At 42.9% G+C, this 13,902-nt stretch overlaps 1 protein-coding gene across 1 annotated transcript; it reads right to left on the bottom strand.

Annotated features, from left to right (window-relative positions):
• Positions 1–8,000: 8,000 nt before the first annotated feature.
• On the bottom strand, positions 8,001–9,363 carry LOC125507394 (peroxidase 5-like). The gene is made up of 2 exons (XM_048671997.1): positions 9,050–9,363; positions 8,001–8,961 (listed from the first exon to the last, which is right to left on the bottom strand). The coding sequence occupies exons 1-2, from the start codon at positions 9,287–9,289 to the stop codon at positions 8,176–8,178; spliced, it is 1,026 nt and encodes a 341-aa protein (XP_048527954.1). The 5' UTR covers positions 9,290–9,363; the 3' UTR covers positions 8,001–8,175.
• Between the last annotated feature and the right edge of the window lie 4,539 nt (positions 9,364–13,902).

Genomic DNA, 13,902 nt, shown 5'->3' with positions numbered 1-13,902 from the left:
ACCTCCTTGGCCACTTCGGTGCCCATGGCTTTCGTGCTCGTCGGCGGGATGGTGCAAGGCGCAACTCCAACGTGGTTCCTCACTGGTTGGATGGCGTTCAGGCGCAACCCCGGTGCCCTCTGAGTACTGCCTCAGCTACAACCTCCCTCTGTGAGCTCCAACTTCCCCTGCTCTGCTTCGGCTACTATATGGGACATGGCCAGGGCTATGATGATCAGTTATGGCTGATATAGGCATGCTCTCAAGCAGTCGAGGCACTTGTGGGTATTAATTTGGATCCTCCCTTGTTTCTTTGAGCTGTTTTGATCACGTTCTTATTTTAGTGGCTCTGTCCTTGGATGGTCATTTCTAATGAGTGATAACCAGGGCAGTTAAACCCTCGTAAGAACATATTGATCCGGTGATCCATCCAGAAATCTAGAAATAAGTCCATCCAGAAATAAGAATAGAAGCTCCCCAGGCCGCTCCTCAGCGATTTGGGATTCCTGGCCGTCGGATCTGGTTGCTTGATGGATCTTGGGCCGTCGGATCGACCCCTGTAATGACCTCGTCCGTCGGATAAAAAAAGTTACTGCTGGAATGAATAGTTACTCCCAAAATGAGATATCTCGTGCCACCGCGTTTGAATCACGTGCCCCATTGGTCGGAAGCCATTCTTGCTAGGGCGATGATGATTAGCCGTGGGTATCAAGTTCGGTCCTCCCTCTTGTCTCTAGAATCCTTTTTGATCCTGTGATACTTATTGTTCTGTCCTTTGGATGGTCATTCTTATTGAGTGATAACCAGGGCAGCTCCACTGTATAAACAGGTTGTTCTGGTGATAAGAGATGATGGGGGTAGATTATATGATCGAGGAAAGGCAAATCTGAGCCCATATGCATTGAACCCTGAACCCTTTTTATTCACACGTGCCCCACCGGTCGGAAGCCATCCTTGCTAGGGCGATGATGATTCGCTGTGGCTGAAATAAGTGTGCCTTTGAGCAATCAAGGCACCTGTGGGTATCAAGTTGGGTCCTCCCTCTTGTCTCTAGAATCCTTTTTGATCATGTGATGTCCTTGGATGGTCATTCTTTGAGTGATAACCAGGACAGCTCCACTGTATAAACAGATTAATCTGGTGACAAGAGATGGTGGGGGTAGATTATATGATCGAGGAAAGGCAAATCTGAGCCCACTATGCATTGAACCCTGAACCCTTTTTATTTGTATTTAAAGGTGTTGCTTATTTATGCTCCAGTGTTTATAGCCGTCTTATGTGAATATTTCTTCTCTCTCATACCTTTATTGCATATAAGTTGTTCTTGACTTTTATTGTTTGTTGTTGGTCCTTCATTTCATCTGGTTAAGAGTAAGCAAGTTGTCGGTTCAATCGCTTGTTTTAATTTGTTGATAAACCAGCAGGAACCACGGTGTCATGTTTCTAATAACAGCGTCTTTAGGCTGGTTAATGTTTGTATTGGAGCCCACTACCTTTTATTTCGCTTGTTTCTTACCGTCTTCCTTGCTTCTCTGGCTGTTTCACGGTTGGGATGGTGGCGTGGCGTTGGGGCTGTCTTGCGGGTTGGCCGGAGAGGGAGCACACCGAGTGGGCTTCTAAGATGGCTGAGGTGATTATTTGCTCCCTTGTTTGTCTTTCCCTTTGTGATGTGTATGTGCTCATCAAGGGCTTTGTTGTTTTTTAGGGATTTGTCTAGGGTTTCCTGGTTAATCCATTCTGATTTTGGTCTGCTCATGCTCTTGGCTTCCGGACCGTGGTGCTCAAGGTGGTCTGGGTGTCGCCGCCGCCCCTGCTCGATGATGCTGCACCCCTGCTCGATCACTTTATAAAAATAGCGCATGCAGAAGTTAAAACGAGTCAAACAGATGATCAGTGCCTCAGTCCTTCAGTACTTGAGGTATGTGTTGACTGTATTAATGCTGTTATGTTTTAGTGGCCAATATTTCTGACGAGTGTATAAACCCACAGTTGACCATGGTCCGCATATGAGTTTAATTGGTGTCTAAGATAATTAGTAGCATGATTTTATAAAGCTCCAGTTCCATGGTTATGAGCACTTGTGTTTAATTGGAATCACTTGTTACTATAGAACTATGTTGTTGACTGTAGTTCCATGTAGCTTGAGTATTTATCTGTACTTGAAGTCTACAAGTGTTTTCTTAAGTATACCAAAACCACCTGACCGAGAATAATTAATTTCGTAACTATTAAGTAAACTGAATTGAGCATTTCTTAGATTTTTTGGTTCAGAGCTTTTATTGTCTCTTTGGTAATATGTTGGAGTTTACTTTTCCTGTGGCATACGTTTATTTTGGAAGTTATTTGCATGTATACTGGTATGCGGTTGTCTACGTGCCCCCTTACAGTTGGGCATAAGTTCGGATAGTATTCCAAGTCTTTGTATTAATGCTACTGGTTTTTGGGTATGAGATTCATCAATTCCGGTGTCCATGCTATAGGACTTCATTCTGTGCTTCTGAGTGTTGGGCATGTGCTCCTAGATGCACCTCAAGCTTGCTATGTCCATCTGCTCTACTTGTTTTTGTTTGGCATTTTCAGATATGTTTGTTATGTTACTTCTCTGCTTTCGTGATTATCTGCACTTCTCGATTGCAGGGTTCATTGCTTCTGCATATGGCTAGCTCTATTTATTAGTTTGCCTTATTTTGTTTCCTGGCTCACACTTTTGTTTCACAGCTTGTTTCAGCTTAGAAGCGAGGTCTCCGAGTCCGCTGTGTTTTTGGAGCTGCTGACTGGTGGTGGTGTTGCAATGTTCACAGGGTAAACGGTGCCCAGCTCTATTTCCTGTTGCTTGGTACATGGTTCTTCTTCTTTTGTCCCTCGGTGTTTATTTTCTACTTTGCTACAACATTGGTTCGATTTGTCCCTCAGTGTGAAACAATTTATTTGGTTAGAATTTTATATGCTACATAAACTTTGGCACACATATTTGTTTCAGTAGGAATAAGCCAACAACTACACAGAGGGATTGCACCATTTGAATTGTGGATGGATAGCTGAACCATGTAGATTGAGGTTTCTCACTTTCATACAATACAGTTTGCTTCGGCATGTGTCTGCCTTTGAGGTACTAGGAGATGATGCAGGTAAAGGCACTCTCCAGTTTCTGATGGTATGCACATGTGGGAAAATCTGGGCACTATATGTTGATTCAGTACTGAAGTTTGTCTGCTAGCCTTTTTTGGTATACATATGTTTTGATGCTTGTGGTCAGCTGAAAAGAAAAGGAACCTGGACTTTTGTTTTTTAAGACTTTATTAATATTCTATTAGAGTGAACTGAGTTGTCGTAGCCTTTTGGTTTAGTCGGACATAGTGTTTTTGTTGATGCTTCATCAATATACTTAATCACTTGCTATTTTCTATGCTCTTCTACAATACAGGATTAGGAGTTGGAAAGATATTTATTTTATCTGCCAAAAAATTTGCTTGGAAATTATAGTATGTTTTGCCATCCATCTTTTAACCATGTTGTCCTGAGAAATATAGTGCCTTTCCTCCTCAATGCTTAGTAGATCTATGGTATGCTTTAATGTAATCTGAAGCCAGAACGAATTTCCTTGACTCGGCTTTCTTTTCCCTCGGTTCGCCTACAGTTGAGGTACACCTGGCTATCCAACTAATGGGTCAATTTTGACTTTTGACTTGCAGTATGCATATGATTGGATATGCGCTTTCAGCTTTCGTGTCATCGGTGGTTTCAGATTCCTCCATCCTTACTACATTGCCTATAGTTTCTTAGGTAAATCTGCTCATCCTTTTGTATCTATTGCTTATGTATGTGTACAAATACATTTAGCTCTGATTTTCTGGGTCATGGATCAGGTCGGTAGCCTTGCATGAAAAGGAATACTCTGGACTAGAATTTCTACCTAATCATATGCCTATGTGTGTTTTGTAGTCATGTTTTTAATATGTTTCCTATTGCTTGCTTGTACCTTAAAAGAACAGAGCCTCTATGTTCTAATAATTCCTTGATTTTCAATTAACAGTAGTACTATAGTTGCTTAATAGTACTAGGTTGGAAGGGTATGTGCATATTAAAGACTAGATGTTGTTGGTGGTACTAATTTGGAATGGTGCACTGCCAACTATTTTGAATTTTGACTAGCTTTGGTACTTGGTCCGCGCGTCGATGAGGTGAGCAAGGGCAGTTGGCTTGCCTCTCCGTGCTCCCATTTTATCAGATGCATGGGCACTTATCGTTGCAGCATGAGTTGCCACCAAATCAGATTAGAATTTTTTAAGCAGATTCCTATATTTTGAAGTAGTTATGCTGATCACATTGCTTAGATGGATCATGTCTTATTTTGTAATGTACTTCATCATGTCTCAAGCTTTATGTACTTAATGGTGAGACGTGTCACATGATCTTAAATATGATCAGCGAAAACCTGAGTATGTGCACGTTTGTCTTGGCTTTTTGGGGTTTGATATTCTTGATGCTGTGTGAGGAAGGCCTAGTACAATAAAAGATTGTAATATGTAGCTTCCTCAATTTTTAGGTGCTGGAGATGTATAGAACAAGACGAAGTTTACAAGTTAGCAATGAGCACTTCCTATGGGATGCCATGTGAAGAAGCCTTGGTATGATACAATAAGAAATCATAATTCGAGGGAGGTAAGATAACCAAGTTGTTAAATTCAGTATACTGTAAAAATTATGTGCTGCTATAGTATTTATCTACAATCCAGTATGGATGTTGGTCCGTTTTTTAGATTACTGCTAGCTTCAATTGTTCTATTTTCTTGGATGTTCCCAAAAACATGTGGAAGGCTTTCTTTTAGGCGTTTGGATGTTGCTTAGCTATGGTTTATGCTATTTTTACAATATTGTTAAGTAGTAGTACAGATATGTTCGTTCTGTCTAGGGCTTACTATGGATGTTACATTTTCTTAATGAAGCCTTTTCACTTGCCCATGCAGGTGACTGGTTATCTTTCAAGATATATGGGATTGCTCTAAGAAGCTCTAGGGCTTATCGTGTAGTTTATAGGTAAGCTGCAAGTGAATATGGGAGATCCTTATTTTTGCATTTTGGGTTGTAGTTCAGATAAAGGAACTGAGTGTCGCCCCGAATGCTAGGTGCTGCTCTTGCATGCCTCTTTTTCTTGTTTTGCTTTGTTCCCATTTTGCTATAATTATTGTTCACTGAGTTGCCATTGTTGCTTCCTTAGTTCTGCCTAAAGAAAATTCCATTTGCACGTTTCGTGTTATCATGTGGGCTGAAGCTATATACAGTTTGAGATATGAAATAGCAAAAATTGGATCAAATGCTCACTTGTAACAGTTAGTGTGAATCAGTTTATGTTGCACACCTAAGTAGTATACTTCGCCTGTTATATTTTGACATTCTATTCTAAGCATTTGTTTGGAAGAATGTGATGACCGGGATCAAATAGTTTTAAGGTGTTTCTGCTCTGTTTCACATTTATCATATAACACATGTTAGTCTAAAATTTGTTATATAGTGTTCATTGGAAATTTCTACATTTTATAGAAAACAATGTGTGTTCATTGACGTTTGCCTTCTTCCTCCAGCAGCTCCTGAATGAGGGGTACGAGTGTGTTTGCGAGGTAAAAGGCTGAAGTGACAACACCTCTGGGACTGATCCCCAGTGCACAGAACTTCCATGGTGGTGTGTGTAGTTCCAAGGCCCACTTGAGCTACTCTTGGTGATGTCAGCAGGTGAGTTTTCTCTCTACCTATGCTCTGTTGGCTATGTTGATAGATATTGATCATCCGTGGATATGAAAGTCTCGTTCTATGAATTTACTTCATGTTTGGTTTCTCTACCTAGGTAAATGACTGATTTTATCGATAACTTCATTTTGGCCCATCTGGTAGTTCATAGCTTTGCCACTGAAGGTAGGTTGTCACACAGGGGTTCATGCTCACATTACTAGGACTAGGGAACCTTGATCATTTTTCTGAAACAGGCACTACACCTCCAGTTTCATGGCATGTCATTTCAGCCATAATTTTGTTGTAGGTTTGCATAGATAAATTAGTAGCACTCCTGGTTTCAACGTGTGTGTTTCATGGGCCTTAGCTTTGTTCAAGAGACATACTTCTAAGTACATTTTTAGCCACAATTCTGATGTATGGAAACAATCAGTGATTCTTTCTTTTTTATCTGAACTCGGCCATAACTCTAATGGCGAGCCATCAATGCGCTCTTCTTCCTCCCCAGCTGCCTCAATCCCGCCCCCACCCTCGCCTCCCCCCTCTCGCGCACGCCGCCGCCATCGCCATCCCGTCCTCCCTCGGCGGGATGTCTCCTTCCCACTGTCTCCACCCCCTTCTAGGCGATTGGGTTTCGAGGTATGGGGTTGTTTCACCTAGCGATTTGTTAAATCAAACCGAGCTTCACAAATTTGGGGTGTGCTGGTTCGCCCACGCGGCACTCCATCTTGATTCGCCCCAGTTTGGAGAGGAGTGGTATTGAGCAGATTTGTAGATGTTCCCTGATAGGATTATATCAGTCTCAGAAAAAAAGAGTTGGGCCCTTATTAATTGTGCAGAAAAAAAAACTTATTGAGTTTCACACTATCCTATTCAACAAGCTGTACAAAAAATTGCCGGGAAACAAAATTCGACTTTAAGATGCAGATTGAAATCTATCAGGCGCTTTGACTTCTAGGGAGCGTTCATGTGTTGCACTCCCATGGTCTGTTAAAACATCATGATAGTCCTGTCTAATGGAATAAACATGATAGTATTCTTGAACAAATGCTATACACAAACTCCTTGTATGCCTCATATGCTTCGCCTTTACTGCTTAATCTCTCACAAGTGACCTCCACTACTCATACTTTCGCCTACTTAATGCATGTATAAGACTACGGTTCTTTGTGTATATACTGAAATGGGTGTATGACAGGTTCTTTGTTTTCAATTTTGTAGCTTGGGCCCTGGGATCTTCTTTGAAGTAATTGAAGCTATCCTAATTGACAGGCTAAATTCAGTGGGTTATACTGAGAATCGATACTCTGCTCAGCTGTATTTTCACTGAAACATGGCATGTTGTTTTTGTTACTTGTACCAAGGTTCAGGACCTTGATGAGTTGGCTGATGATCCATGTAGTTTTGACTTACCATGATCTGAATATGTATGTCAGTATACGTTATTAAGTTAATGGCTAAATGACTAGGATGTGTATCTCATCTTTAACTAAATTTAGATGTTTATTCAATCTGGATTTAAATGTTTTATCATTCGCCAGGTCTTTGCTTCTGATTCTTGTGTTGTAAACTGTAATTAATCATCTTTACCTATTGTCTATTATCCTACAGCTGGGCTCATGGTCATGAACAATTGAATGTTTCTTCTCCACTATATTAACATGTATGAATACATATGCTAAACTTGGATTACTACTGACTTCACATTATCTGCTTGGCCAAAACGTTGGGACCGGCACCCTTGCGCCAAGGCGCGATCTCGATCTAGTCTATCCTGATGACGGGAACAATTCCTGCAACAAAGAAAATCTCTGTGCTCCGGGTTGTAAATTCTGAGGAAGGTACGAGTGTGTATGCATGCAAATCTAATATGATCTCTAGCTCCGTCCCATCTCCACCGACATGCAAATATATACAGTATTTACCGGCAATATTGATGAGCGTCACTATCTGCTTAATGGTACTCAAACTTTGTATTGACAAGACAATTAATCATCTGACCCACATCAGAGCTGTTAATAACAACCAAAAGTAAAGGGATGTGGGAATGAATGTTACCTGTGTATACCTCTTCAACAAAACAGAAAAGCTTTTGAGACTAATTCTTTACACGGTCTTTTTAATCGCGCTGGATGCCCGGGGCTAAAGTCGTGCTAGTTTGGATGATCTATACGAATTGTTTATGTTTTTCTTCTAGAAGTTCTGCCCTTGTTTGTAGCGATGTGAATCGTTCATGAGAGTGGATCTCTTTCGTTTTGGTTTGTCTTTGAGCTTGCATGCACATTAGTCAAAACTCATAACATCATCATTGACGGGTGGAAGAAAAACTCTTTTTGACATACACAAACAACTAACAAAGAAATCACTTTGGAAAGTCAAATTACATACACTGACAACTAACAGTATGATCTGCGATCGACGGACACACAAAATATATAGTTATGCTTTGAATGATTTCGGAATGATTGCCTAGTGGTGGTTGACGACAAAGCACTTCTCCCTGATCTCCCCCTCTTCACCGGTGAGAACCTCCACCTTGCCCATCTTGACCATGGCGGCAGCGAACTTGACCTGCCACGCCTTCTCCACGGCGGCGTGGAACGCGACGATACCGGCGGTCCGGGGGCTGGTGAGTAGTGTCTGGTCGGAGGTGAGCGGCACCTTGCGCGCCAGTACGTTCTTGAAATACTGGTTGTCAAACTTCCCCGGCGTGACCGGGTCCAGCGCCACCGTTGTGGGGTCGCTAGGGTTGTTTGTCGACAGAGGGCACTGATGCTTCAGCTCCGCCGCATAGGACCTGTCGATGGACGGGTCGGTCCGACCGGCCTCACCCGAGAAATTGTGAATGCGCTGAGTGAAGGAGGAGCAGTGGGACCGACCGATGGTGTGTGCACCGGAGAGCGTGACCATGTCGTCTGCAGAGAGCCCCTTGCGCTTGAAGCTGGCCACGAGCTCGGCGACCTCGTCGGTCGGAAATGGCACGTTGTTGTTGAGCACCTCATCGGCGATGGACACACGGCCGTCACGGCGACCAGACGGCACACGGTAGTTGATGCCGCCGGCAAGGTAGGCCCCGTCGCGTGCCGCGAAGGCGAGCACGTCGGCGCAGGAGACGGTGCGTGGGCAGCTCGCCTCTAAGGCTGCCTTGGCCTCGTCGATGACCTCAAAGCCACGCATGCTTGGGTTGTTCGCCTGCGAATCCTTCTCTGCCGAGTTCCCAGGTGTCGAGTTGATCAGCAGCGAGCCATCACAACCCTACACGTGTCAAACAATACAAAAATCAATGGTCAGATCAGGCACTGGCAAAATCAATGGTCAGATCAGGTGTATGGTCATTGCTTACCCTGACGAAGCAATCATGGAAATGCATGCGGATGATGCCACCGGCGAGGCCTGGGTTGCGGGCGACGGCGCGGCGGACGACGTCACGCACGATGTACTCCGCCTGTGGGCATGTGTGCTCGTAGAACCCAACCTTCAGAGACTTCGACGGCGGAGGCGACGCATCTGCCACCGCCCAGAAGGCGGCCACGGCGAGCAGCACGGCCGCAGCCCACGCAGACACTAAAGTGGGGAACCTCATGGCTGAAAGCTTATTCTGATCAGTTTCGTGGACTGTAGGTTGCTCTAGCTTCCAAATTTGTAACACGCTAGAGATTGCTGTGGTGATGCGTTGATGGCTGGGTGAACTGGTGTTTATATAGCATTCACCTTGTAGCAGTTGGGAAAAAAGTGGCTCCGCGCGCTTGCACCCGACTACGGAGTCAACTGAAAGACCAGATCGTTGTGAAGAGTGGCTTCGTATTACTCCCTTTATAAAGAAATATAAGAGGACGTGGAGTTTCTACACCCAGGAGCAAATGCTCCTGGTGTGAACAATAAAATCAAATAAATTCAAAAACAATTCAAAAAATTTTGAAATTTTTTTGTGCCATATTTTCACAAATGTTTGTTGTGCCTACAAAATTTCATCGCAAAATCACATTGATGGAAGGCGTGGTAAAAAAAACAAAATCGATGCTCTGAAAATGTTACTTACAAAAGCATTTTGGAGCTCTGATTTTGTTTTTTTGGCACGCCTTTCACCAATGTGATTTCGCAATGAAATTTTGCGTGCACATCAAACATTTGTGAAAGTATGTCACAAAAAAATTTCAGAATTTTTTGAACATTTTTTCTAGTTTTTTAATTTTACTATTCATACCAGGAGCATTTGCTCCTGGGTGTAGAAAGGTACTTCCGAATATAAGATTGTCCAAGTGGACCAGTCGTATTGGATGGCATGTATCATGCAACAAAACTACTATACAGACGACAGTCCCTGCATGACACGGGAACGACAGCCAAATCCAGCCGTCTGCTTCACTTCAGTTTTGTGCATGGACGAGCTGATCTGCATTGTCGTTCACATATCGTCCACCGCTCATCGTGTGTATAGCAGCGCTGATCATGCAATGCAACGCATCATGTCGGATGCCAAATTACCAAGGGAGAAGGGAATGCAAATTGTTTGTCGATGTATGTAAGCATAACTGGGGTTCAAAGATCTCAAACAATACTTTCCATAATGAACAATAATCCCAAGGACGAAAAAAATGTCTATACACTCGGTTAGTGCGAAATATACCTTGTATTCCCTTTTTTTTGCGATGAAGTATACCTTGTACTCCGTGAAGATGTACGTAAAAAAGTAGAGTATCATGTCTCTCTGACTGGGTCTCCGTTTGGAACATAAATACATGGTCGCGGACAATGTGCCTGAACTGTCACTATCTGCTTGATGTTACTCAAAATTTTCATTTGCAACGCAATCACTAGCATAACAGATTGTGTCATTGTGTGAATGTTACTTGTGCGCTTCTTAAGCAAATTAATGAGCTAGCTATGCTCGAGATGGAAATGGGTGATCGGTCGATATGGAGATGGGTTGACGGACCAACCGACCGGTGTTTGTGCATGCAATCACACCGTGTAGCAGTTGGGAAAATGGTGCCGCCGCCGCGTGTTATACCGAGTCAAGAGATCGTCGTCGTGTGGCTTTAATAGCTGCTTTCATGAACTGATCCACCTAACCGCAGCAAAACTAGTCTTGCTTACTCGTATGGCTACTAATCAAGCGTGTTATTATATAGCTTCATTGGCACGTAGAACACATGAATCTGCCCTACGCCCCTACTCCGTACATTCTCAATTGTCTGAATATTTCTTATACCCCATCCATCCGAATCACAGGTTACTTAATTAGCCTAAAATTGGATGCTGTAGTAACTAGGAATGTGCAGTTTAGTTTGATTGTCGAACTCGATCCTTTTTGGATTCTATGGAAAAAATGTTACTCCCTCCATTCAGTAATACAAAATGTTTGGATATTTTAATATTGACTACATACAGATTGAAATCATTAGTAAAAAAGGTCAAATGTCAAGCATATTAGTGCCGGTTTGATTTTGAGCCGGCACTAATGCATACATTAGTGCCGGTTCCAACGGCTAGCTGGCCGCTCTCATTAGTACCGGTTCGTGGCGAACCTTTAGCACCGGTTCATGCCACGAACCGGTACTAAAGTGAGTGGTGGCAGGATGTTGTCAGTCTGAGGCCCCTCAAGCACCTTTAGTACCAGTTCGTATCACGAACCGGTACTAAAGGTCGTCCTACATAAACCCTTCGTCCACCCGAGCTCGCTCTGTTCTTCCCCTTTCCCCTCTTCTCTCTGTTCTTCCCCTCTTTCTCTCGAGCTCATCACACATTTTGCCCAAAATTTGTCAAGATTTGAAAGCCTCATCCATTCAAATGATCACAAAGGTTAGCAATTTTGTCCTTTCATCTCTCATTGCTAGATTAGCTCTTGCAATGTTTTATATAGTGATTAATTTATGAGTTTAGTATTTTTGGAGGAATTATATGTGCTAATATTTGATTTACATGCAATTTGAGGTCAAAAATAACACTTAGCTTGCATACGTAGGTGTGGTTTACTTAGTGCCTTCTAAATCTCCGTCGTAACCACCGTCGATCGCCCGCACCGTCCCGTCGCCGGCACGACCTTGCGGTGAGCCTCTTGTTCATGAATGTTTTATATAAAAAATTGATGTTTGTGTGATTTGGATATATAGTTACTCGTATAATTATCTTACCCGTATGTTGTTTGTTATACATATATTGTGCCATGGTTTCGATATCAGTCCCCATCGGCCCTCGTCCTTGTTATGATTCAGATGTGGTATATTCTCTTTTAAAACTATTTGTTGCATTTCGTGTTTATGACAAATTATGCCCATCAAGTTGACATAGATATTTGTATGTAGGAGGTATATATGTGAACCGGAAATTCCAACCGACCCTATTGTCGAGAGGTTAAATTTAGCTGAAAGAGAAAACGAGGATTTGAAAGAAAAATTGAAAAGAATTGAGGGGGGGAAGATGAAATTGGAGTTGCATGTTGCCGATGTCGTCGATGATCACAAGATCAAGATGGAGAAAATGCACTTGAAGATTAGAAAGATTAGAAAGTATGCCATTCATAGTGAGGCTTGGTATCATTATGTTGTTGGATCAATTGTTACCTTAGTTGCGATCTTGATCGCATTTGTTGTTGCATTTAAATTCTTTAGCTAGAGAGTTATTTGTTTGTTGCATTTAAGTGTTGTATGAACTATATATATATGTATGAACTTTATGTATGAACTTGTATTAATTTGGTCTTTTCGGTGTTGTGTAATGAAGATGAGCCGACAATGGATGTATGATGACTGATGCTCTCCCGAGTTCATTAATGGCGTGCAAACTTTTCTGCTTGCGGCTGAGGCAAACAAGCGGGCGGATGGTTTTATGCCTTGTCCATGTGCTGTCTGTAAGAATAATCACAATTACTCTACGTCAAGAACCATTCACGTCCACCTGTTTAAGTCCGGTTTCATGCCCCACTATAATGTTTGGACCAAGCACGGAGTAATAGGGGTTATGATGGAAGACAATGAAGAAGAAGCGGACAGCGACAGCTATCCTGGCCATGGGTTCCCTGAATACGATGATACAACAATGGGGGAAGAAGCTGAGCTGGCAATGCGGGAAGAAGCTGAAGAAGAGGCATTAGATGAGCCCGTTGATGATCTAGGTCGGCCATTGCCGATGCGAAGAGAAACTGCGCAAGTGATTTGGAGATAAAGAAGTTGCAGCGCATGTTAGAGTATCACAAGAAATTGTTGCACCCGAATTGCGAAGCTGACAAGAAAAAGTTAGGCACCACACTGGAATTGCTGCAATAGAAGGTAGAGAATGGTGTATCTGACAAGGGATTTGGAAAGTTGCTGGTGATACGTCTCCGTCGTATCTACTTTTCCAAACACTTTTGCCCTTGTTTTGGACTCTAACTTGCATGATTTGAATGGAACTAACCCGGACTGACGCTGTTTTCAGCAGAATTGCCATGGTGTTATTTATGTACAGAAAAAAATTCTCAAAATGACCTGAAACTCCACGGAGCGTATTTTTGGAAATAATAAAACATACCGGCAAAAGATCAAGACCAGGGGGCCCACACCCTAGCCACGAGGGTGGGGGCGCGCCTGCCCCACCTGGCGCCCCCCCTACCTCGTGGGCCCCCTAGAGCTCCTCCGACCTCAACTCCAACTCTATATATTCACTTTCAGGGAGAAAAAAAATCAAGGAGAAGGATTCATCACGTTTTACGATACGGAGCCACCGCCAAGCCCTAAAACCTCTAGGGAGGGCTGATCTAGAGTCTGTTCGGGGCTCCGGGGAGGGGAATCCGTCGCCATCGTCATCATCAACCATCCTCCATCACCAATTTCATGATGCTCACCGCCGTGCATGAGTAATTCCATCATAGTCTTGCTGGACGGTGATGGGATGGATGAGATTTATCATGTAATCGACTTAGTTTTGTTAGGGTTTGATCCCTAGTATCCACTATGTTCTGAGATTGATGTTGCTATGACTTTGCTATGCATAATGCTTGTCACTACGGCCCGGGTGCCATGATTTCAGATCTGAACCTATTATGTTTTCACGAATATATGTGAGTTCTTGATCCTATCTTGCAAGTCTACATAAACCTACTATGTGTTATGATCCGGCAACTCCGAAGTGACAATAATCGGGACCACTCCTGGTGATGTCCGTAGTTTGAGGAGTTCATGTATTCACTATGTGTTAATGCTTTGGTCCGGTACTCTA

Source organism: Triticum urartu, chromosome 1, assembly GCF_003073215.2.
Source record: "Triticum urartu cultivar G1812 chromosome 1, Tu2.1, whole genome shotgun sequence".
Taxonomy (NCBI): Eukaryota; Viridiplantae; Streptophyta; class Magnoliopsida; order Poales; family Poaceae; genus Triticum; species Triticum urartu.
This window is presented reverse-complemented; position numbering and strand designations above follow the sequence as displayed.